The following is a 26,766-nucleotide window of genomic DNA, read 5'->3' as shown; positions in this document are numbered from 1 at the left end:
TCAAATAACTACATACACCAAAACTGGCCCAACCACACCCATATCTACACCGATGCATCACAGACTAATAATGACATAACAGGACTAGGCATACAGATCACACAATCTATTCCAATCACCACAAACTTTCACTATACCAACTACACACATATCATCACAGCTGAACTACTGGCTATACAATGTGCATATCACTACATAAAAATATCTACTGACACAAACTTCCTTTTAATTTCAGACTCATTAGGCGCATTAACTCAAATTCATAATAAAAAATCTAAAAGGCAAGACATAATCAACAACATCATAGACATCCACACAAAACTCATAGAATCCAACAAAACAATAACTCTCCTATGGGCACATGCACACACTGGCATAACAGGCAACCAACTAGCAGACACAGCAGCAAAACTAGCAACCACCCAACCATCACCATGTATTGACTTCACCACTAGTAAAGCCGAGATAAAATCATTAATTAAAAGAAACACATTATCTCAAAATTTCAAAACAAATATTCAAAATTGTAAGTCAGTCTTGACAAAATCCCTTTTCAATAAGCCAGTCACAAAGTGTCGGAACTTCACAAAGTCTATTTTAGCAGATAAAATCATTAATAAAATGTTAAGCGGCCAAACTAATTTAAACAAAACACTCCACAAATAAAACAGACACCCACATCCAAACTGCACTCACTGCAACACACCTGAAACCCTAGACCATATATTCAACTACTGTTCACAATATAAACAACAACAAACACAACTATACAACTCTCTTCCCCCACAGCTCAAAAACAACATCCACCTGCTCCTAGACCCTTTCAACCATACCGCTAAATTCTCCCATATAGCCCCATTCCTTAATACAACAAATCTAATAAGCAAACTTTAGAAAAATCCCAACAAATTACAGCTTAACCACTACATCTAAAAATCCACACTTTTACAATTTAGGATCGGGATCCAAATTCTCAGCGCGGACCAATTTCTCCGACGTCCGCGCGATAAATTCGCCCATATCCATACTATAATAAACATGACCGTTCAACCAGCCACCAACCAAAGCTCAGCTTCCACGCTCACGGCCAATCCTCCCCCCTCCCCCCGCTCCTGACTCCCTACCCCAGTCAGTAAGCCCAAACTTTTTATAATAGGTTTCTCACCCACCCCACCGTTATTTTTCATTTTATAGTACATATTATTGCATAGCATATCAGCTTAACTGATTATATATCATTCTAAGTCTCTACATTAGCTACTTCCCTTAGACTAGGTTTCTTACAGTTCTATCACCACTGCTAAACCTCTCTCCCCTTCACACTCCTTTACTATATTTCTTTTCTCTTTAACCCCCCTAATTTACATTTTTTGGGGCCAGCCGATTACTTACGTATTTCCCACTATTGTTTATTACTGTTTAACCCGTCTGGCCCCGACTGCGAAATAGCCAACGGCTGAAGCGGTCGTAAAATCCTTAATACTACTACTACATTGAATGCCCAGATCAAAGCGGTTTCACTCCTGGCCGCTCAACCCTAGATAACCTCGCCCGACTAGAACAAGATATTAAGACAGGACAACTAAATAAACAATATACCACAGGCATCTTCTTAGACTTCTCTAAAGCTTTCGACATGGTATGGCACGATGGTCAGAGGTCAGATAATAAACCACATCCAGGACGTCCTAAACAATCGTAAAATAACCGTGGGTATAGACCAAACTCTATCGGACCAATGTCCCCTAGAAAATGGCACTCCACAGGGCAGTATCCTCAGCCCCACCCTCTTCAATATAATGATAAACGATCTAAAGTAAACACATCAAACTTCGCGGATGATGGAGCCATCTGGATCCGCACTAAAAGCATGAAAATGGTCCAAACTTTACTCCAAAATTTCTTAATAAAAATACAACAATGGGCTGACAATGGGGCTTCTCCCTTAACTCAGAAAAAACAACAGGAATAGTATTCAAACATAAAAACATGAAACCCGCCTCCCCAATCCTCCAGCTAAACAACCAAACAATCAAATTTCAAAAACAAACCAAATTCTTAGGACTTATTTTCGATGAACATCTCACCTGGGATGCTCACATCCAAAACCTAACAACTAAATGCAGTAAAGACCTAAACACCCTAAGATGCCTAACTGGCTCTAACTGGGGAGCCTCCAAAGATACCCTCCTCTCTCTCTACATATCACTAATTAGATCAAAACTACGCCATATACAACATCATCAACAACTCTCTATCTAAAAAACTTGACTCAATACAGTATCAGGCTCTCAAACTAATTACACGCACCCAACATGGCACCTCCTACACCTCACTTCAGGCCTTAACAGGAGAAATGCCACTAAGTCTACGCAGGGAACAGCTAAGCTTAGATTTCTAGCCGCGTCCCAATCAAACCCTCTCATCCAAAACTTAATAAACCAAAACATCAGCCCCAAAAACCAAGCTCTAGCTCGTAAACACCCCTTACTTACCCCAATATCCCAAAGAATAACAAACTACCTAAATGAATACCAAATTAAAAATCTTAAACAAAACTGCAAACAATCAAATATCTTCACCCCTAAACTTAAAATACCCAAAATAGACACAACACTAGCTAGCCAAATAAATAAACAAACCGACCCAAACAAGCTAAAACTACCACACTAGCATACATACACGAAAATTGGCCAAATTGGTGTCACATTTACACGGACGGATTCTCAGATCCGACCTCCAAACACACAGGTTTCGGAGTCCATACCACACAACCAACTAAAACCACACAATCCTTCCGACTCCCAAACAACCAATCAATATTCACGGCAGAACTAATGGGCATGGCCTCAGCCCTCCATAATCAAGAATCCAAAAACCACAAAAAAAATCCTAATACTTACCGACTCCCTAAGTGGACTGCAAGCCCTCCAAAACAAAAATACCCAAAACCGACCTAAATTAATAAATCAAATACTTAAAAGCTCCAACGACCTTACTTAGGCAGGCAAACAAATAACCTTCTTGTGGATACCCGCCCACGTAGGAATATACGGTAATGAAAACGCCGATAAAGCAGCTAAACTATCCCTCAAAATCCCAGAAATAAGCTTAAACTTACCCATCTCAAAATCAGAAATTAAAAGTGTAAACAAGCAAAAAATCACAAAAAATGGCATAACCTATATCTAAACTCATATAGCCAAATCAAAAAAGTGCTCAGCAAACCACTAACCAAACCAAAAATTCTCCATCCATCAAAACAAATCGACAGAGTAATCACTAAACTCCAAACAGGACACACCAACCTAAATAACCACCTAAAAAAAAATAAAAAACACACTACAGGTAACTGCCCACACTGCAAACAACCAGAAACCCCAGAACACGCACTCATCCACTGCACACACTACCTAACACATCGGACCGCATTACAAACCACCCTCAATCTAAACAAGGCTCTCAGTCTAGAAGCAATACTAAACCCACAAAATAAACTAGAAAACTTCAAGGCCTTAGGCGTATTCTTAATAAAAACGGAACTAATAAAACGCATCTAAAAACACAATAACCTACCAAATCAAAATCACATAAACAAACAAACATCCACCATACCCAGCTCCCTTAGTTCTCCTCCCCAACCCCATCGGCATCTATTCCAAATCTCAAAATTCCCAAATTCTATATAAGCAACCCCTAAAGCCCCCTCTTGGGTTGCACAGACCACTTTCGCCCCTTTCGGAAACACATTAAATGGCCTGGCCGGGCCCGTGTGCGAAATACGCATCAGTCGGAAAGCGCACGTTAAATCTCCAAAGTAAGTAAGTAAGTAAGTACCCTCATTCAGTCTTGCTTGACAATGGCATAAGGATCTATACCGAAACGTCGCTTTCTCCAGTATTAAAGAAGTTGTTATCACTGTGGGAAGTGAATGAGGAGCTACTCGACAGCGACCACGTTCAAATAGATATAACGATAGGAAACATAAACATCCAAACCCCAAATAAACCACAAGAACCAAACTTCCATTACAACAAAGCCGAATGGGACAAACATTATGTAAACAGGTTAACCAAGCGGACCTCTGTATGAACAATCGAAAAAAGGAACACCCGGTCTAGATCCAACCTCATACCACAAAATTAAACAACTACCCACAGCTATTCTGGTATCACTTCTTAAACAATACAATCTCATCTATCAAAAAGGCCAGGTTCCGACTTCATGGAAAGAGGCTTTGGTCATCCTATGCTTTGGCCGCCATGTAAAATCATGGAGGCAATGGTCAAAGATAGGCTCGAACATTACCTAGACCCAAACAATATAATGTACAAGGGCCAAAGCTGATTCACCCCCAGGCTACTCAACTTAAGACAGCCTTGCCCCCCTAAGAACCAAACATTAAAACGGGCCAATTGAACAAACAATATACAGTAGGCATATTCCTAGATTTCTCTAAAGCTTTCGACATGGTATGGCATAAGGGACTAATACAAAAACACCAAAACGCAGGACTCAAAGGCCAGAGTAATAAACTATATTCAAGACTACCTAACAATTCGCAAATTAACCATGGGAATCGACCAAACGCTTTCGTGCCAGTGTCCCCTGGAAAATGGTACACCCCAAGGCAGCATTCTAAGCCCAAAACTTTTCAACATAACGATAAACGACCTATTCGAGGAAATATCAAATAAAGTTCAAACGTCTGAATACGCTGATGACGGAGCCCTCTGGATCCGGACTAGAAATCATAAATATGGCACAAAAATTGTTGCAAAAGGCATTAAACAAAAAACAAATATGGGCAAATAAATGGGTCTTCTCACTAAATGCCGGAAAATAATACAGGGATAGTTTTCAAACACAAATATATGCGAGCAAACACACCCAAACTACAACTAAACGATAGTTCGATAAATTTCCAAAAACAGACCACGTTTCAGGGACTAATCTTTCATGAACATCTAACCTGGGTGCTCACATTAAAAGCCACATACACAGATGCAGTAAAGACCTAAATACACCACGCTGTCTGACAGGTTCCAACTAGGGGGCATCCAAGGAGACCCTCCTATCATTATACAGATCATTATATGAATATAAAATAGACTATGGCTGCCCAATAAATACTTTAAACACAACACTAAACGATAAACTAAACTCAATCCAAAATCAAGTACTTAAGATTATCACTCGCACACAACAGAGCACCTGGCATACGTCACTGCAGGCCCTAACAGGCGAAATGCCCCTGGATTTACACTAAGAACAATAAATTTCTGTGCCTCAACCCCTAATCACCCTAATCCACCCAAATCCAAACACATCCTTAAAAACAATATATGCCTAAAACACCAAACACTAGCACGGAAAAAACACATTATTAACACCAATCTCTCAACGCATACTCAACTACTTAAACATACACGACCTAAACGATTTAAGCCTAAACCCAAAACCAAACAACATATTCACACCAAAACTACAAATCCCCATTAAAGACACAACACTCACATCCAAACTAAATGAAAAAAACGACCCCAATACCGCTAGAGCCCAAGCTATTGAAAACAAAACCACCAAAAATCGACCTAATTTAATTCAACAGATACTCAAAAGCTCCAACAAACTCCGCAAACTAGGTAAAGAAATAGAATTCGTATGGATCCCTGCCCACGTCGGAGTGTTTGGTAACGAACACGCCGACAAAACAGCGAAGGCACCACTAAAATTAGGAAAAATAAGCATCAACCTACCAATATCTAACAAAAACACCAAAAATCGACCTAATTTATTAAAAACAGATACTCAAAAGCCTACAAACTCCGCAAACTAGGTAAAGCAATAGAATTCGTATGGATCCCTGCCCACGTCGGAGTGTTTGGTAACGAACACGCCGACAAAACAGCGAAGGCACCACTAAAATTAGAAAAAATAAGCATGAACCTATCAATATCTAAATATTATTTAGATTAAAGATTAAAAGTATCACTGAAAGTAATATCTTCCAAAAGTGGCAAAACCAATATCAGAAATCAAACTAACCTAAAAATAGGTGCCCAAAAAGCCACTCCAAAAAACAAAAGCCCTTCATAAATAAAAAAATCGACAGAGCAATAATCAAATTACAGACATGACACACTAAACTAAACTCTCACCTCCACAAACAGGTAAATGCCGTCACTGTAACCTAATAGAAACACCTGAAACACACTATTACACTGCACACACCACCAACAACACAGAACAACCCAGAAATCCACAATAAACTGCAACAACCAAAACGTCTCTTGCAACACTTCTAAACCCACTAAACGATCTGCAAAACTTCAAAGCATTAGGCATGTTCCTAATTACAACAAGCCTACTAGGCTTCATCTAATAAACTACAAAATCACGCTATCACCAATCTAAAACCCTAAAGAAAACAACAACAACAAAAACCAAAATAACACACAACCACACAAACTCCCTTAGACCCCCAACTTATAGCACTGCATTCTTGAAAATGACAAACTTCCCCCAAATTACGTAAGCAACCCTAAATCACCCCAGGTTGCCATTCCTTTGCGGACATACGCTCCGGCAAAACCACTAAATAGCAGGGCGCGCCCGTGTGCGAAATACGCATAAAGTCGGGAAGCGCACGAAAAAAAAACAACTCCTTCTCCAATTCCCCATCCTGTGCCGATCGTATGATTGGCACCACGCATTCCAGCAAAGAGTTATTTTTTATATTTTATTATATACAGGTATTGTTAATTGTACTAGAACACAGAACAACCCAGAAATCTACAATACACTGCAACAACCAAAACGTCTCTTGCAACACTTCTAAACCCACTAAACGATCTGCAAAACTTCAAAGCATTAGGCATGTTCCTAATTACAACAAGCCTACTAGGCTTCATCTAATAAACTACAAAATCATGCTATCACCAATCTAAAACCCTAAAGAAACCCCCCAAAAAAACCAAAACCAAAATAACACACAACCCCACAAACTGCCTCAGACCCCCAACTTATGGCACTGCATTCTTGAAAATTACAAATTTTCCAAAAATAACGTAAGCAACCCTAAATCACCCCAGGTTGCCATTCCTGACATGCCTATTATTAAGTGTTTTCACACATGGAAGCAATATAATTCTTTAGTATATGCCCTTTCCTCTGAAAAATGTAACACTATAGTATTTTGAATTGTAGTGAATATAGTGATGAATAAAACTTGATAACTCTGGGGTGTCTCCGATAGATATGACTTTCAGTTTATTGACAACTTTGATTAATAGGGATTACGTACATGTAGTCACTTTTTCATATTAGCATTTTCAACTGTCATGTAATAGCACTGTTACTAAAATCTGGCTTTATTTGTATCGGGTAGGAATAGTTGATTCGTCTAGTCATACATTTTACTATTCTTACCCGATCGTATGATTCTCATCACGCATTCCAGCAGAAAGTTATTTTTTATATTTTATTATATACATGTATTGTTAATTGTAGTAGATACTTACATCACTGTTTCTCTGTAATTAGTACACAGAGAATTGTTACATATCATTTCCTGTATATTTCTGTTTGAACAAAGAGCCTCGTGTATGCTACAGCATACATCAGTGCAACTTTGTCCACATCTCCCATCAAGTCAGCTCTATTTTTGAAGTATTATCTAATTTCGGAAGACATTTCGAATGAAAGGAATTTAAAAGAAATTCGCTTAATTATCACATTTAACCAACCTGCATGTATTTTACCAAATTCAAAACCTTATACACCCGTTCTACATTTCGTTCCAATGGACATGGACCATTCAACTCGCTCGCGAAGGTCGAAGGTCGTAAACGACTCTAAAGTGAATTCATTTACAGTGTACAAGTTTATATATAAAGTGCGATGTTCGAGGCGGATAGTTCTAAATTAAAAAAACAACCTTTCGATGCATACACTTGTACCATATCCAAGTTATATAAATAACTATATTCATGGTAACTACTTATTTTCGTTCCTAATTCGAATGAGCACAAACTGAGTCTAAATCTGCAAGATGACAGACACTATCCTTTATGTACAATGCATTATCATTTGTTCTCGTTCAATCTATTGCACTTAACATTTGAAGTCATTGTAAAGTTTCAAAGAGTACTGTGATGGTGTGGTATTACCAATGAAATAAGAATATGAATAGTGAAAAACAGTCACCATATGGGACGTACATATGCAACTTTTCTTCAAACACCACGCTTCTGCCGACGCCCGAGGTTCATAAAACTTAGCGGAGGAATTATGGGCTAGTCCCCGCGTAGCAACGCAAAAGTTTTACAAACATTCTGCGTAGTCCCCACGGATATTTTGCGAAATAAAATAAAATACTTTTGCGTTGTAGTGTGTTTCGTGTATGTTTTGAACCTAAATTTTGGATATTTACTCGGAGAATTCAATAACAAAAATAGCACATTAGGGATCACCAGTATATGTGATTTATCAAATCATCAATGATTATTCTGTAATGTTGCCAAGAATCACATATGCATGGTACAAATAATTTTGGCAAAATAGTATAATGTTTGAGCATGGCGATGACATCGAAATGTACCATTTGTGGATGTTAGGCTGAAGATAATGTATAATTCAGTTTTGGCTAGAATGTTTACATTTTCTTTAATTTCTAGGTATATTGAAGTGATGCAAACGCTCAATTTCCAAAACACGACAAATTTAACAAAAACGAGGATCAGTTATGAATGTTCTTTGTGTTTCGAAGGTCAAATAGTTTTCACAATGTATACTGAACCGCAAAAGAAACGTCACCCAGGGTAACATTGCATTAAAAAGTTGTCATTTAAATATCTGGATAGTTTTTGTCAATGTTTCTAAAATTTAACCTTATCTTGTCCGGAAAAATGAAATTTGATGATAAATAACAAAGCAGGTGACAATAAAACCGATCGCCCAAACATATCACGGCAACGGCCATGGTAACCTGATGCACGTCAGTTCCGTGAAAATTGAAATGCACATGCGTATGCGTTCCCCCTTTTCTTGCCCTATAAAAATCCACCCAGATCGGATAACATTCATTCGTTATTGAATTGCTACCACATGCCACGATTGACAAGAAATCAGCGACACCAAGCCATTGGACGACTGCAAGCTGAACAAACCGCCCGGCAAGTAGCCAATACATTTCAAGTCCACGTAAGGACCAAATACTGGCTCCAGCAACGGTACCAGACCACCCACACTACAGATGACCGACCACGTAGTGGAAGACCAGGGGTCACCACCCGACGTCAGGATCGTCAGATTGTGCGACAGCATCTTCAAGATCGCTTTGTTACTGCTGTGGAAACTGCTCGACAGATCATGGGGACACACTAGCGACACTTTAGTGCATACACCGTGCGTCGACGATTGCCGAACAGACACCTCCACTGTCGCAAGCCACACTGAGGATCCATCAACATCATCGCCGGGGCGGTCTTTAGTGGGCAACACAGCACCAGCATTTGCGCCACCAGCAGTGGAGAGGAGTCCTCTTCTCAGACGAGAGCCGTATCTCAACAGCAGATGGCAGTGAGAGAAAGAGTCTGGTGACGCCGTAGGGAACGTTATTCGGATGCTTGTGTTGTTGAGAGAGACTCTAGGGGTGGTCCGAGCATCATGGTGTGGGGTGGAATTGGTATTGCACAGACGGTCGGCCCTGTGGTCTTCCAGAACATCGGTCCAGGGAGAGGCAATGGTGTCACAGCAGCTCGGTACATTGATCAAGTCTTGAGACAACACGCCATACCTCATTTGTCATGTCGCCGCAACCACGAGTTTCAGCATGATAACTCCCGTGCCGACACTGCAAAAGCAACAAGAGACTTCCTCCAGCAGAATGGCATCAGAGCCACGCAGTTGCCTGCCCTCAGTCCCGATTTAAATCCCATTGAGCACCTGTGTGACGACATTCAAAGACGGCTGAATGACGTCCGACCAAGGCCCAAATGCACATGCGTTCTCCCATTTCTTGCCCTATAAAAATCCACCCAGATCGGGTAACATTCATTCGTTATTGAAATGCTTCCATATGCCACGATTGACAAGAAATCAGCGACACCAAGCCATTGGACGACTGCAAGCTGAACAAACCGCCCGGCATGTAGCCAATGCATTTCAAGTCCACGTAAGGACCATATACAGGCTCTAGCAACGTGCAGTCGACGTGCGTCGACGATTGCCGAGCAGACACCTCCACTGTCGCAAGCCACACTGAGGACCAATCATCGTCATCGCCGGGGTGGCCTCTAGTGGGCAACACAGCACCAGCATTGGCGCCACCAGCAGTGGAGAAGAGTCCTCTTCTCAGACGAGAGCCGTTACTGTATTTCAACAGCAGATGGCAGAGAGAGAGAGTCTAGCGACGCCGTAGGGAACGTTATTTGGATGCTTGTATTGTTGAGAGAGACTAGTGGGGTGGTCCGAGCATCATCGTGTGGGATGGAATTGGTCTTGCACAGAGGGTCGGCCCTGTGGTCTTCCAGAACATCGGTCCAGGGAGAGGCAATGGTGTCTCAGCAGCTCGATACATTGATCAAGTCTTGAGACCAAACGCCATACCTCATTTGGCATGTCGCCGCAACCACGAGTTTCAGCATGATAACGCCCGTACCCACACTGCGAGAGCAACAAGAGACTTCCTCTATCAGAATGGCATCAGAACAACGCAGTTGCCTGCCCTCAGTCCCGATTTAAATCCCAATGAGCACCTGTGAGACGAGATTCAAAGACGACTGAATGACGTCCGACCAAGGCCGACAACTTCAGCTGAACTGCGTCAGTCGTTCCTCAGAGTGTGAGCTCAAGTGCCTATGGCCTCAACCAACCGCCTCATTCATTCCATATATCGACGTTGCACGGCAGCCATCAATGCACATGGCGGACACACGAGATACTGACTTGTGATGCCATTTTCTCAGAGACTAGTGTTCTGTTTTAATTTAAGAACATTTGACGCTTTAATTTAAACCTTGATCATCAGTTTTGCCAAGTTTCATTTCTTAATATGTCTCAAAAGTATGTTTACAGTGTTTGGACAAATAAGGTTTCTCATATATCTATCCATGGTGAGGTTTCTTTTGCTGTTCAGTATGCCAAATTTGTTGGAAGATGGCCTTTAAACGTTGCTGAAACATATGTATACTAACATTTTTTTCCATACATGTGATATATCTATATATATCCAAACTCTAATCTACACAGACAATTTCTTAACTTTGTAACCTAATTTATCCGACCTTGCTCACCATAGAAGCACATCATATCATAACATTTTTCAGGTAAACGACATTGGGGCATTTTCAAAATATGTAACTTATAATTAGTACATGTTGTTTTCTACACATACATGAATGTAATATGTACCACACTCACCCAACAGTGCGATGTTCGAGGCAGAAAGTCCTAAATTAAAAAAAACATTTACATGCGTTCCCTTGTACCATATCGAACTTTTCTTCCTTTTCTAACCCCCACACTTCAACACAGTTGCCTCAAAACGGTTGCAGAGAGTGCAAACTTCTCAAAATATGTATCCATACCTTCTTGGCCTGCTGTGCTTTATTGTCAATCGTTTTAGAAGATCTAACTAGGAACAACGTCAACTACCTTGCCTTTATAACAATACATTTATATAAAACCGACAAAACCCTTTCCATGTTCATAAGAAATACCTGCTCAAAGCAAAGTCGATTGCACGATTCCGACTATATCATGAGCATGCCTTTATGAATCAAACAGTGATGTAACCAGGTAAGCTTATCCTGACCCACCGGTGGCACCCGTAATAAACAAACTTGCAAACAACACAATTCTCCACCTGAACAAAAACACATGGTACAAGTCAAGATAGGGATTTGCATTGGACACCATTTTTGTCTCTGATGCGTCAAATTTTAAAATGTCCTCCACATGTGTTCCATAAAACGTCTTGAAAGCTTTTCTTAGGCGTTTTGAGTAAGAGTCGTGTGTCGCCCTTTGGTGGAAAGAGCATGCTCGATTGTACCGAAAAAGTTGTGAAATGTGAACACCAAAGGCTGGAGCAACTTGAATATTGGGAAAGTTGACTTTTGGAAAGCGGAAGTCATCTCTCTTATCATAGTCTTGTGGAGAATGTTCTATCACTCTGAATCTATATGCATAAATCTAAATATGAAACAGATGAAGCCGTTTCACTGGTTTCTTTTTTGAAGTTCAGGTGGCTAAATCAGTGGAAGGAAATTGGCTCTTTGGTTGTTATTGAACGATATCAGATCATCGATATGCATCAAGTCAAATGTAATTGGAATCATATGTTCTATTCTTAAATACTTCTTAACCTCGTCGACTTTCTTCTTCTGAAATATGACAAAACCTGAGCATGTAGGCCGGGAGGGAACAAATGTCAAGGTTATTACAATAAATTATCACAAGAACAAAACGTTGGATGTCTGGATGATGTATTTGTTCCTCAAGAAATGGATAACACCCCAAAGTAATATGATGAAATTTCAAATACGCTAAAATGTATTCGCAGTAGCACCCTGTTGGGAGCTGTCTGCTTGATATTACTTAGGTAGAGCGGTGTCCGGCTTATTCGAAAACAAAATATTGGTTAATTTTGTTTGGTTGTTTGTTTGTCGTTTAATCCCGTAGCCCAACACTCGCCAATAGTCCAGCTATATGTCGGCAGTCTGTAAATAATCGAGTCTGGACCAGACAAATCAGTGATTGACTTCATGAGCATCGATACACACAATTGGGATACGATGACATGCATCAACCAAGTCAGCGAGTCTGACCACCCGATCCCGTTACTCGCCTCTTACGACAAGCATATTCGTCAATCACGGCAAGCATTGGTTGCTGAAGACCTATTGTACCCCGGCTCTTCACGGATCTATATAGTGGGCCCGAAGTTTGGTATATTTAGTTTGGTAGTCAGTCTTGAATGTTCATTCGGATGTATTTCGTGCATGAGGATATGAGCTAAGTCGATAAATATTCTGTTGCCCACTGTACCATCTCAAAGTAATGCTTAAATCGTATCAAGTAGTTGCTCACGAAATTGTTTACCAATATTTTGAAATATTTTAGCGAAATTACATTTGCTGTTGATTACATTAACATATAGTATATCCAGAGTTGACTTAATAAGACCCATACAACTGCCTTGTAGTTATTTGGAAATTATATATAAAAGAAAGTACAGTCGAAAAAAAACTTTCCTGCTGATTTCCTGGCCTCAAAAAGAGAATATGCAGTACAGTCCTTTTTTAAGCCAGGGAAAAAGCAGGACAGTTTTTGTTGGACTTTGCTTTGTACAATATATAACAGCTTCCCACAGGAAGATTCTATATTCATGAATTAAATCAGTGCAGGAAATCACTATGCACATCTCGTTCGAATAATCAATTGTCGTCTGAAATTTGTTCATACTGTCAAACAACTCCATGTTAAAGTGTTACTAAACTATTATTAAACCCATAAATGTTTGAAATATTATTTGGTTGGTTTTCCATTTTACTCTGACAGCGGGAGCCATTACACGTCATCAACCTCAAGAAAAATCGCAAGTTCCTTTTGCGTGATCTTGACGTTGAGCCTCTAGTTGTTGCCTTACAAAAGAAAGGCATACTGAGCAGGTCAGAACATGATCGTCTTCACAAGGAACGTTCAAGAAGATTACAGCAGTGCAAACTGTTTTTGGACATTCTAGAAAGGAAAGACGAAAAGGCATACGACACTCTGAAAGATATTCTGGACGACACACAACCGCATATTAGGAAACAGCTGGATAAAACATCAGCCGATGACGGTAATTATTACATTAATGCATTAATGCTTCCACAACGAAGCTATGGTCAAGGGTATTGATCATAATAGAATGGCGACATAATACACTGGATAATCGATTCTTTGTATGTTGTTCAAAGCCGCACTCAGCAGTATTCCAACTGTATGAAATTGGCCTGTAAATAATCCAGTGATTGATGTTGTTAACAACGACCCTCGCCTTCGGGGTACGGTGATAACAATTAAATATGTCATAGAACCTCTTACCACCTGATCCATTTGTCGCCTCTTGCGACCAGAATATGTTGTTTGGGTCCTATTCCAACCCGGAATCCCCACGGGGGCGGGATAATCTAGGATGGAACAAAACTCGTGAACCATTTGTATTCATAACTTATCAATTAAGTATTCAATTGCCGACTTTGATGTTTTTGAACTTTTTGTATCGTTTATAATTTTTCTTATTCCTTTGCAACAAATGGAAAAACCCAGTGTATCCGGCGATAGGCACTGCTCCCAGGAATCCTACTGGGATGGCTAAAGGTACCAGTCAACTGGCAACATATTAATGTCATTTCATTGGCGCTTTAGAACAATTTCCAGACGGCGTTTGTAGTCAAGGGCTCGCTAGATCATATCATTGGTTGGAAATGTAAATAATTAATGTTTGTTATCGAGATATTATGACTACAATGATGAATTTTGACATATTGGATAATTAGATATTTCCTTAGTTTGATTACATGATCAACTTTCACATGGCTATGTCTATTACAAACTGGTCCTTAACTTATATGCATTTATTATTACCAATTTTGTAAGAATATAGTCCCTAGTAAACATCACAAACAACCAAATCCAAAGTTTTACAAAGTCACATATATTATGCTTAACATGATGTGGAGCTGATTAAGAGACGGGACCTTTAACCTATAAAATTTGCCCACATTCTCAGTTTATCAAACTCGATTCTTAGAGATAAAACATTCGATGATATGTCGAGTTTAATTTAAAAATATTTAGTCAGTCATGAGAAGGTAAAATAACATACATAAAAGCGATAAAACCTTTTCAATAATCATCTGATATCTCCATTGTCCACTCTACGATTCTGACTGTATCATAAGTACATGTATGTCTTTATGAATAAGCCTTTGAAAGGCATTTAGAAGTGATACGAATAAGGAAGAGAATTTATGGATGTCAAGTTCTTTATTATGAGGAACTCAACGTTTCGGAGGAAGGAGTAAGCATGTACTCCGAAACGTTGTGTTCCTCACAATAAAGAAGTTGACATCCATAATTCCTCTTACTTTATGAATCACTATGAAATGGTAATGATACCAGGTGTTCGCAATAAGGTGAGCGTATCCTGCCCCACCGGTGGCACCCATTACAAACACATGCAAAGGAAAATCAATTGTTCACCTGAAAATACACGGTAACACATGGTACAAGTCAAAGTAGGCAATTGCATCAGACATCGTTTTTGTTACTTACGCGTAAAATGTCCTTTACATGTCTACCTTAAAGCTTTTGGAAAGCTTTACTACCTTCTTGAATGTTGTAATCTTGATCAAACACCTTTTAAGAAAGAGGTATCTGACGCTCTGTGACCTTTTCATGAAAAGAGCATGCTCGATTGTACTTTAAGAGCTGTGAAATGTAGACATTAAAGGCTGGAGCTGCTGGAATATTGCTCCACATGATAGAAAGTTGACTATTACCCGACATAAAGGGAACTTACTGGAACGTTGAAGTCATCCCTCTTCTCATACAGTCTTGTGGAAAGTGTTTTGTCACTCTGAATCTGTATGCATATATCTAAATATGAAACAGATGAGACGGTCTCACTGGTCTCCTATGATCTCCTTTGCGTTTTTGAGAATCCATATTGTATTAATTCCACTTGTCTGAAATAAGTCCTTCCTTGATTGTTTTAAGGATTGTGGTTAATCTTTGAGACTGGGATTAGGTGGTATATCTACTGGATCCAGCAATATCACTCTCTTTGTGGTGCTTTAGAATTCATTACAAAAGAGGAATGGACATGACTTCAGGTTTTTGAGTCTGGTCAAAACTTTATAGTACCGATGCATGGTTTTTGCAGATTTCTTCCTCATTTAACATATTTATATGTGGCATTATTTGATATGTCAGTTATACCAAGTTCTTTGATCAAATAATTAATGTAGTGATGCTTACATATAATGGTTGTGTTATTTGATGCCTTGTCAATGGGAACAACAATAAACCTTTCATGTACTGCAGCCAAACTTTGGCTCGTTCGTTAGAAAGACTGCCAACGAATGGTATATTGTCTCTAATATCCTAACTTCATGCAAAGGATGGAGTGATTTCAGAATTGAAATGGCAGCTTTTCTCCTTTTCACATATTTTAAGGCTATGCAAACAAAATCACCAATTTGAACTTCCCTTGTATCATTCCAATTTTAGAAATAGAAGCTGAAGTGAAATAATGGACGAGAAAATTTATCCAGAACGTTGATGTAGCATATGTTGTACATGATACAGCTTACACGAGTCGATACAGCTAACTTACATGGGAACAGAAGCTCCACGTGTGTAGGTTCTATGAAGAGATCAGGAGCAAGCCGGAAAGGTCTATACTGTTAATGGTTAAAGCAATAGATTGCCGGTAGAAGAATACATAAGGAAACTTAAGTTCTGAAGGATACCAGTATCTTTTGCTTTCAGTTGCTGTTCATTCACACACATAGGTCTTATATTCACAACCAGTGTTTTCAACACAGCAAGTACAATAGCAAGACAGGTTCCTACTCAGTATCTCATAGGGATGCCCAGTATACTTCACCTGATGGACGGTTTCCTTGGACAGGTTTTAGGCCTTCTTCTATCTGATGAAGTCAAACTGTCTCTCACTGTCTTTGATGGAATTGTTATCTTTTTTCCCAGCTTCGGATTATGGTCAAAGACATCCGTGCAGAGTTTGTGCACTGCTTCTGCATCCCTTATAACTTTTCCTGATAGTACAACACGGTAGCAAGAATGTTTTCATTATGGCTCCAAGACACATATGTTCTGTCCATTGCTTGTCTCAAAATAATTGCGTGCAGTCTTGATTGTCTGTTGGCTGATATCCCAAAAGCATCCCATCCTCTTGTAAATGTGCAGCACAGCCATCAGTCAACTGCAGCACTTCTGGTCCCTTCACTTTCTCCTCTGTGATGCTGACTGCCTTGCTTTAAAAGCTTTTTACTGAAGCTGCATCATGTTTGAGGTCATATGTTATGTCAATTATGGCATGTTTGATTGTCACTGGTTTACCATCTATTACCATATTGGTAATAACATATCATTGGATGTATGGTCACCATGTTCCGGTCAAAGTAAGCAGTCTGAACTTCGTAATTTTCAGAATAATCAACAACCATCACCAATTGTTCAGGTTTTAGATTGCTTTTGCGGCTTTGCATCTGCTTGTGTTGCAAGTTGGAGCGGAAGATATGACTGGAGTAGATACTAAGAGAACTCTTAAAGACTGCAAGAAATGCATCCAAACTAGTGACTTTTCGCATTCATGCCATTATTCTCTTTTCTGTATCACTCTCTTTTAATGTCATATGCTCCCATTTGTGCCAAGTGATGTCTTTGTTTTCCTTCCTACACCTTTCTGCTACATCCTTGATATTGTGTACACCTTCGCTCTAAACATACATTGGTAGGAATGTCTGTGTATGGACAAAGTGTCAAATTTGAGACTTGTTTGCTTGTTTTTTTTATCCCCTGCCCAACGAAGTTGGCGGGGATCTAGAAACGGGCTCCGTCCGTCTGTCCGTCCGTCCGTTTCCGGAGCATAACTCATAAGCCGTTAAATATGTTTTTTATGAAACTTTGCATGTCTGTCAGGTACATGCTGAACTGGTTCCTTTTTCTGTTAAGAAATTTTAGAATTTTTTTATTTTTTACGTTTCCATGGCAACAAGATGGACTTAGGTCCTGTGAGGGTAGGGTTCGTTTCCGGAGCATAACTCAGAAACCGTTAAATATTTTTTTCATGAGACTTTGCAGGTCTGTCAGGTACATGCTGAACTGGTGCCTTTTGCTACTTAGAAATTTTAGAAAATTTTATCTTTTACGTTTCCATGGCAATAAGATGGACTTAGGTTCTGTGAGGGTAGGGTTCGTTTCCGGAGCATAACTTATAAACCGTTCAATATCTTTTCAGGAAATTTTGCAGTTCTGTCAGGTACGTGCTCAACTGGTGCCTTTTACTATTTAGAAATTTTAGAAATTTATATTTTTTTATTTTTCCATGGCAACAAGTTGAACTTCCTTGTTTAAGGAATCTTATAAGTCATAATAAAGGTTTTTTGTGCCTACATTTTGTGTTTGAGGTTTCTACCATAGTAGGGGAAACTGTGCATGCCTTCTTCCAAGTTGTCAGTATGTGCCTCAATATTGGTTGAGGGTAACTTTCGTTCAATGACTTCATTATCAAATCCATCATCCCTACTTCTGCATTGATTATGACAGAGATGGGTGTGCGATAAGATGGCATACTTCTCTATAAAACTGTTTACAGTTTTCAGCACATGTTGATATGAAGACATTTGTGTTGTAGAGTTTTAACATTCACATTTATAATATTGTCTTGTTTGTTTTTTCACTTTATCATATCACATGGTATGACCATAAAATGTGTGTGGCACTCGTGGCGGCCTACTTCCTCGCAGTGTGTGCCTGTAACATGACTTGTAATGGTTTTTCTTTCTCCCACCCTAATGAATTCAGTAGTAAATGTAGTAACTGGTTTTATCAGTTTGTACTTCCATTATGTTTTTTTGTGTGGAGAAGGTTTCAAGTTTTTCTTGAACCTCATAGAAATTGTGTTTTGCAGCATTTTATGTGGTTTCTTCAGGATATTTTGCTTTTACATCAAGTAGATGCTCCCCTGCTGCCTTTTACTCCTTACAAACTTTTGAATATTTTTCAAATGTATGTGTTTGTGTGATCAAATTTCACTATTGTTGACATAATATACACTTCATTTGCTGGGCAGGAGACTTGGCCACATTAGTGGCAAACTCTTCTTTTTTTACAATTTCCACCTCGGTTAAAAAAGGTTAGGGTTTGTTTAGATTTAATTATGTCATACATTCTGCAACAGGGGCGGGGGGCATAGCCACATTAGTGGCAAACTCTTGTTCATACTTTCTTTAAGTCTTTAGTGTTAGCTGATTCAACTTTTAAGGCAACATTGTAGCAAATCTGCAGAAGCAAGATCATCTATTGGTTTCTGAAATATATCTAACATGGAAAGGCTTCAGTTTGTTCAATGATGTCAAGCCTTTTCATTTCGGTTATTCACCTTAAATAGGTCATATGCTTCCTGCAGGGTCATGATCATGATGTGCTTCTGATCTGCTTCTTTCTCGACATTGCTTTATATGGTCACGTCATCTCTTTTTCCCGGAACCTCACGATTTATTTCTGGTGACAGAAAAAAAGTCTTGCACTTTATTCTGCCAAGTGTCACTATTTCTGTCCTTTCTTGGTTTTCTTTTCTGTACTTTCCAACACACTGTTTCAGTTTTAGGCATGTAATAGATGTGCCTTCCTGTCTTAAGTTTTATGTGTGTTTTAAATTCTTTGCATTTTAAGGACTGCATATGTCAAGCTTCTATACACTCTTTTCTTTTCATTATGTTGTGCTATTATGTAGCATTGCATTTCATTCCCAAAACATTTTCTTAAATTCTGCCCTTAGCCATGAACTTCTTTTCTTCAAAATTTAAGATGTTTCTGGTGATTCTGCCAGATGTTCCAAATTTTTAGCTTTCTTACTTGGTTTTTTGGGCAGTGTTGTTTTTTATTTTATGGACGAAAAGATATTCTGACCATCTGTTCTCAAATGCACTGGTATATGCTAACTCGTCAGCCTTCTGTTTCTTCAGTTTGACTCGAAGCCTTCACTGTTGTGTTCGAAGTACAGCCTTCTAATCCTGCGTATAGTCAACTTTCTTTTTCAGCGATTTTTACTTTGTCATAATTCTGTGATCTGTTATTCACTCTCCTTACATCAGACAAAGAATTTTCTCTCTTCTCCTTTACCTTTTGGCGGTAAGCTTGTTTTCTGTAAACGTTTCTTTACTCGTTGTGCGTTAGTATGCTTTTGGTCACCTTGCATTGCCTGTTTCTTCTTTTTCATTTCTCTTCTCTTTATTTATATGTCTTTCGTATATTTATATGTCTTTCAAAGAAGTTCATATTTTTCTGCATTAATACTCACATTTTTCCTGTATCGCCTCATTTACTCAGATTTCTTCCCTAGAGTTGTTTGAGTATCTCTTCCACATTTTGTCACCAAGGTGTTCACCATTGTCTCTTAGTCGCTAAATCTATTACCAATTTGATTTCATTGAACAATTTTAAATGTACATAATACAGAGATATGCTACTTGCAAAATTCACTCCTCTGACAGTTAATGTTGATCATGTCCATTCTACATTGTGAAATCTCACTGTCGACATCACTAAAAAGTAGCGTTTTCAATGTTTGCTCACTGCACATGTGAACATTATTACTTTTACACAATTAACCTTAAAAGGAGGGTTCAGAAATCAAATTGAATCTTTCACTTCAGAGTGAATTGAATGTTTCAAATCATTTATTCAGTAGACGTTTCCAACATGAACTGAATATATATAATATAATAGTTCTCAGAAACTTCCAGTAGTTGCCACTTTGATATCAGGGACTTTCTCTGCAAGAAATAGTTGAGTCAAAAGATCATTGAAGCATGACTTAGAATACACAGAATAGCTAGAATGTATTCAAAATACAAATTGTACATCAAGATCTTTAACTAGGCCAAAATACTGGAACTAGTAGGTCCCATGTTAACACGTGTTCATTTGACTTTGTACCTTAGTCAAATTACACCTACAAGAAAAGGAAAGTTCAGATACTTGGATCGAGGAGCATATGCTGCAGGATATAATAATAATCACATCTGCATTCATTATTCAACCAATGCATACAACTTAAATGGTCTACATAAGTCTTTGTGTCTTCAGCTTCCATAGCAACACTTGGTGCAGCTATCATGATGATGATGTCGACGTACAACTAATTATGTATTATATCAAGTGAAAGTAGCATTGGAGCTGTGTGTTTGGTGAGCTGCAAAATTTGACAGCTGTTAATTTATTATGGCTTTCATTGCTACATATCATCTATTGGATAGAAACTTTAATTTAAGCTCAAGAAACCTTTGTCACCCTTAGCGGGTATGATCAAAAGTGTACCTCATAGACTAATTGAAAAGTATGTAGTGTCCGTAGCCCAAAATAGTTTATAGCAAATGACACCATTAGAATTTTTTGAATTTCATCTTGTTCCGATTTTATGAACATTTGAATGTATCCTAAACTTAAAAAAGCTAACAGTTTAGCAGTTTATTTAAAATACAAGTTATTAAAATAGGGGCTACGGACACTACGGGCTGCGGTTTACCTATACCACAGTTGTCTATGCAAGGTAATTCAAACAATTCTACCAGAGATTAGTTGCTTTCGACAGCCTGTAAAATATATTAAAGCACCCACAGTCAGCTGTTGTTAGTTTCTTAAATAGCCATAGAGCTACGGACACAGAATATAGCAATGTTTGACCCTCACCTACACACATAACTAAAATGATACCTGATTACCGTGTCATTTTTCACAAAATTTGTACTCCGAATGTTGAACAAAAACAATAAAGCACTTTTTTGGACACATGCTTTGTACAAACCATAACAAGCATCCCCTTATTGTAAGGAATTGTCAACTTGCCAAATTTTCAGATACAAAATTGAAGAAAGATTGCTAATGTGGTAACATATAATGCATGTGTGAATCCTAACAATAAAGCTTCATCAAAGTTAGTGAAAAGGAGGACACACTCGTTATTGACACCACTCGCCTTTGACGTCATTTTCATAGACATTAATTCTTTGTCATACAGTAACTGTTCATGAAATTCATCAGTGTAATCTTTAATTAGTCATTTGTATTGATTGTCATTTGTATATTTCATTTCAGTAAAAAAATATTGAAACTTTAATTTGAGCATGCCTTATTTGTGCCTCTCAGTACAGTATGTATGGATTAGATAAACGGTTAAATGCTTTGCACAATTATTGCAAATCCTTGTCATTGTTCGTTAATATTTGAAAAAACTAAAATAGTTGAATTCAGGAGAGGTGCGATATGAGGAAGAGTAATAAGAGCGATATGTGGTGACTGTGATGTTGAGGTTTTTAATCAGCATATGTTGATACGTCTCAACAAAGACCAAGAATGTGTTATTTGAAGTGCTACGGAAAATGTATGTTTCCATAACATGTTTGCTTTAACAATTTTGCATTTCAAACAATACCAACTTTACTCGTCTGTTCAGAAATATAGGATTAACAAAGACAGGGTTGCACAGAGAGGGTAAACAATGTTGCCTGTAAACATTTTCTGAATATCAGTAAGACTACTCCAAGTGCTATGGTTTGAGGGGAATGTGGAAGATACCCTATACATGTATATTGTAATTCATTGTTGAGGTTATTACGTTTTGGCTAAGCATTTTACATATGCAAAGCAATAGATGTACCTGTAAGGCATATGAAATGTTTTATGTATTGGATTGTGCTGATTGTCATACGTGGGCAACTTCTGTCATGAATATGTTATTCAGTTTCACATTTGGTTTTGCTTGGATCTTACAGGAAGTGGGCAGTGTAACAATATTTCTGATGGATTTAAAACAAAGAGTTAGAGATATACTCAACAGCAAAAGTTCCTGTGACACCAATATTTTAGTGTATTTTTCAAACAAGTAAAGTTTGGTTTTCAATATTGTTGTACATGTATGTTAACGGGATTCCATATGCATTGTTCAGCATCGTGCTGATAACAACCACTCAGAAACACAACAAAAATACGCAATTATTCAAAATTACGAAATGCCACACCTGTACGAAAATGAGCGTCTGCGAGCCATTGGTATGCTTGAAGCAGGATCGAGTCAACATGATGTTGCAAGACAGTTTAACGTCCACAGAAACACCATTTGGTGTTTATGGCAACGTTGGCAACATACGAATGCAGTCAGAGACCATCCCCGGAGTCGCAGGACACGCGTAAACAATAATCGACAAGACAACTGGATTCGAACAACACAACTACGAAATCGATTCCAGCCAGCAAAACAGATTGCAAGAAGCATCCCTGGCTTCGACGAATATCTTCACAAACCGTACGTCGTCGCCTCAGATGTGCAGGGATGGTCGCCAGAAGACCTGCCAGATGTCCCATTTTGACAACGAAACCACCGTCAAGCACGTCTACAGTGGTGCAGACAGCGTCTACGCGAGACGGCCATGCAGTGGGGACAAGTTCTATTCAATGACGAGTCTCGTTTTCAGCCACAGCGATGGACGGTTTCGAGTGTACCGACGTAGAGGTGAACGTTACGTCAATCATTATGTAATGGAAGAAGATCGGTTCGGGGGCTTCAGCGTTATGGTGTGGGGTAGGATTACAGCAGGAAAGAAGGACCAGTTTGATAGTGGTAGAGGGAAATCTCAATGGACAGCGCTACCGCGACGAGATCATCGGCCCTGTTTTTCTACCGTTTTTGCGTCGTCATGGCCCAGGCATTACCTTTCAACATGACAACGCCCGGCCTCATATTGCTCGACTTGTTCAGGAGTCTCTTCAACACAACAACGCGAATGTCATCCCCTGGCCGGCTCGCTCCCCTAATCTCTCACCAATCGAGCACATATGGGATGAGATAGATCGGAGCCTTCGACGTCAACCACGTGTTCCACAGACACTCCAGGAACTTCGAAACATGCTCCAGCAGATATGGACAAATATCCCACAGGACTTTGTGCTACGCCTGGTCCATTCCATGAGACGAAGATGTGTTGCTTGCATCGCAACCAGAGGTGGACACACACGCTATTCATTTGTAAATTAACATTTTGGCATGTTCTTGTTTTTTTATGACATCACGCATTTTCTGAAGTCAGTATGGCAAATTAAACCATTTGCACACTTACAGGAGTCTTTTGTCTGTTGCAAACCGAAATTGTTTCAGATTTGGTAAAAAACATAACTTTGCATTAAAACTTATTCAATGTCACAGGAACTTTTGTTGTTCAGTATATGTTAACTCATGAGTGATGAAGTAGTCTACGATCTAGTAGTAGATATGATATATACTCGGCCCACAGATGTAAGAACCTGAGATGTATATTACAGATTCTTTATATCGTCGCGAGTAAGCTGTGCTCGTACTCGCAAACACTCTAAACAATCCATTTTTCTGTAGTTGTTGAAGGTATTGTGAGGTTTAGATTTTGGCTCACCTGACTGAAAGTGAGCTAATGTCATGACTTGCATATTTGTTCGAGATTTTCAATATGTCCGCCATATTTTAAATCTGCATACTTGACTTAAATGGCTTTGGCGTGTATGTTTCTCTCTAAGATGAAATCATATATGATTCAAATCTTCAGATTTTAGTGTTAGATGTGTGAATATCAATTTTGCCAAGTGGCTGTCATTATTAACATTTTGAAGTGTTGACTATATATCCGGGTGTGTGAGCTACAGTGCCGTGGGGCTATGTTTATGAACTGTCAATTAATACACTACAACAATGGGATTATGCATACTTTTAGATGGAAATGTATTTATAGAAGACGTTGATGACATTATTCTTGTAGTTGTCAATAGCACAAGATAAGTTATACTAGCATATTTCTTATTTGTGTCTGTTTATTTTATTTTTAAAGGTATCAGGCGTTTTTAATTTAGCTTATTATATTAATATATAAACAACATTTAGAGTTTCAAATCCTCGTGGTAACCCATCCAATGTAAGTGATTTTCTATATCTGTAAATATATATGAAATGACTTTCCTGTTTTAGGCAGAGAAGATCTGATCGAAAGTTTTCCTTACAAGTATATGACGGAAGACAAGCTACAACTACACGAAACGATAAGACACCTCATGTTTGTAAGTGCAATGTTATTGTCTTCTTAATGGGCTGCTAAATGGTGTTTGAATTTAACCAGTTACTCATGCTGCTGCAACTGGCTCTCTGAATTGTCAATGTCACTTACTGGAAATAAGGAAATAAACCCAAAACATTCACACTATCTTCTGGATTATTTGTTTTGGGAATTTGACCAAATCCATATATGATTTTTCCATTGAGTTTAAAATGTATCAGTTTTTTAGTAATATCGGTATAAGGTAAATATTTGTAGAAATTACATTTTGGAAAATATTTTTGGAAATGTATACCAACACTGATTTCATGGGAAATCAAAGCATTTTCCAGGCGGTAAATAAATATTGATAAATAACAAATTAAATCAATACGGATACAGAATAAAAGGGAAGACTTTGTAATTTTCGAATTCGAGTTCAGTAGTCGTAATTGTTTTGAACATACACTCACGTGCAAAAGAAACGTCCCCAAAGTTAGAATTATATTATAATTGTTGAATATAGTCAAAAACATGAAAAACAGTTCGGAACACATTGCCCAAACACACCAATGCATGGTATCTCAAGGAAATTCACGTGCTGCATGCCAAAAGCGGGTAAAAATGACTTGCACGTGCAGGAAATCACCCGTATGAAGATCGGTTATAAAACCCGTGTGAAACTGTTCTTTTGCAATCATCAGCGTCTGAAAAACCCGCCGAACATGCCTAGATTAACTATGGAACAGAGACAAAGAGCGATTGGAATGTTGGAGATTGGGACAACTCACGACCATGTTGCAAGAATCATGGGCTCCGCAAAAAGAACGATTGGCAGACTAGTCACACGTTACAGACAAACTGGCAGGACAGTAGACAGGCCAAGGAGCGGTCGACCAAAAGTCACTACGCCACAAGAAGACCGTTATCTACGTACGCTTCATTTAAGTGGGGAACGGACAGCACGTTGTTGCGTTCAGGAAACGGAACCATATGGTGGAGGGAGTGTGATGGTTTGGGGAGGAATTTGTGGGAACACCAAGACCGACCTCATTATCATCGATGGCAACCTGACAGCCCGTCGGTATATTGATGAAGTTCTGCAGCCCCATGTCCTGCCTTTCCTCCAGCAAAATCCAGGAACCTTGTTTCAGCACGACAATGCCACACAACACACCGCAGCTGTCACAACGGCCTTTCTCAACGCCAACAACGTGTCCGTCCTGCCTTGGCCACCAAGATCCCAAGACATGTCTCCGATAGAACACTTGTGGGACCATCTTGGACGTCGGATTCGACAACTGCCACACCCTCCGTTGACGAGAAATGCACTGGCTCAGCCACTGCAGAGAGAATGGCGTCAGATCCCGTATCACGTGATCAGAAGACTTACACACTCGGCCCGACGACGTGTTCTGGCATGTATCGACGCTAGGGGTGGACATACGCGGTATTGACAGTTTCCAATTCCAATTTCAAAATCTGCGGTTTTTGTGATTTGCCGCTTTGGCTTGTGCTCGAATACTGGACAATCGACCCCTTGTGATAACATTGACTCTACAGCTGTTCCATTTAACATGTTCTTTTTACTTCGGTCACACATGCTTTACATACCTTTTTGTTATTCATATAAAACGTCATTATCTATTCGTGTTTGTGTTTGTGTTGTTTGTTAGTTGAAAAATGTTTGGAGACGTTTCTTTTGCACGTGAGATTATATCACAAATGTCGTGGTCGTAGTGTTAAGCACCTTTACTTTTTCTATACCCTATATACCCTATCATTTATACAATTATCGAATGTTAGGTGCGTTTCGAATTTTTCTAAAAAGTGGCATTTAAACATATCCATATGAACTAATTCGGGGTTTACATTTCCATTTATATCATGATAAACATTATGTGACTGTAAACGC

At 38.9% G+C, this 26,766-nt stretch overlaps 1 protein-coding gene across 9 annotated transcripts in view; it reads left to right on the top strand.

The window, feature by feature from the left end:
* LOC124116421 overlaps window positions 1–26,766 on the top strand; it is a 78,657-nt gene that overhangs the window by 31,041 nt on the left and 20,850 nt on the right. For 7 of the 9 annotated variants that reach the window (XM_048383670.1, XM_048383672.1, XM_048383668.1 and 4 more), the window contains 3 exons: window positions 13,564–13,846; window positions 18,035–18,055; window positions 24,788–24,876. In XM_048383670.1, the coding sequence (XP_048239627.1) occupies window positions 13,564–13,846; window positions 18,035–18,055; window positions 24,788–24,876 (393 nt within the window). Of the gene's footprint in view, window positions 1–13,563; window positions 13,847–13,968; window positions 14,368–18,034; window positions 18,056–24,787; window positions 24,877–26,766 lie in introns of those variants that run through there. The other 2 variants (XM_048383671.1, XM_048383667.1) reach the window with 2 other exon arrangements.

The sequence above is a fragment of the Haliotis rufescens genome, unplaced genomic scaffold (assembly GCF_023055435.1).
Source record: "Haliotis rufescens isolate VD_foot unplaced genomic scaffold, xgHalRufe1.0.p SCAF_5, whole genome shotgun sequence".
Lineage (NCBI taxonomy): Eukaryota > Metazoa > Mollusca > Gastropoda > Lepetellida > Haliotidae > Haliotis > Haliotis rufescens.
The sequence above is the reverse complement of the archived record's forward strand: the minus strand, read 5'-3'. Positions and strand labels throughout refer to the sequence as shown.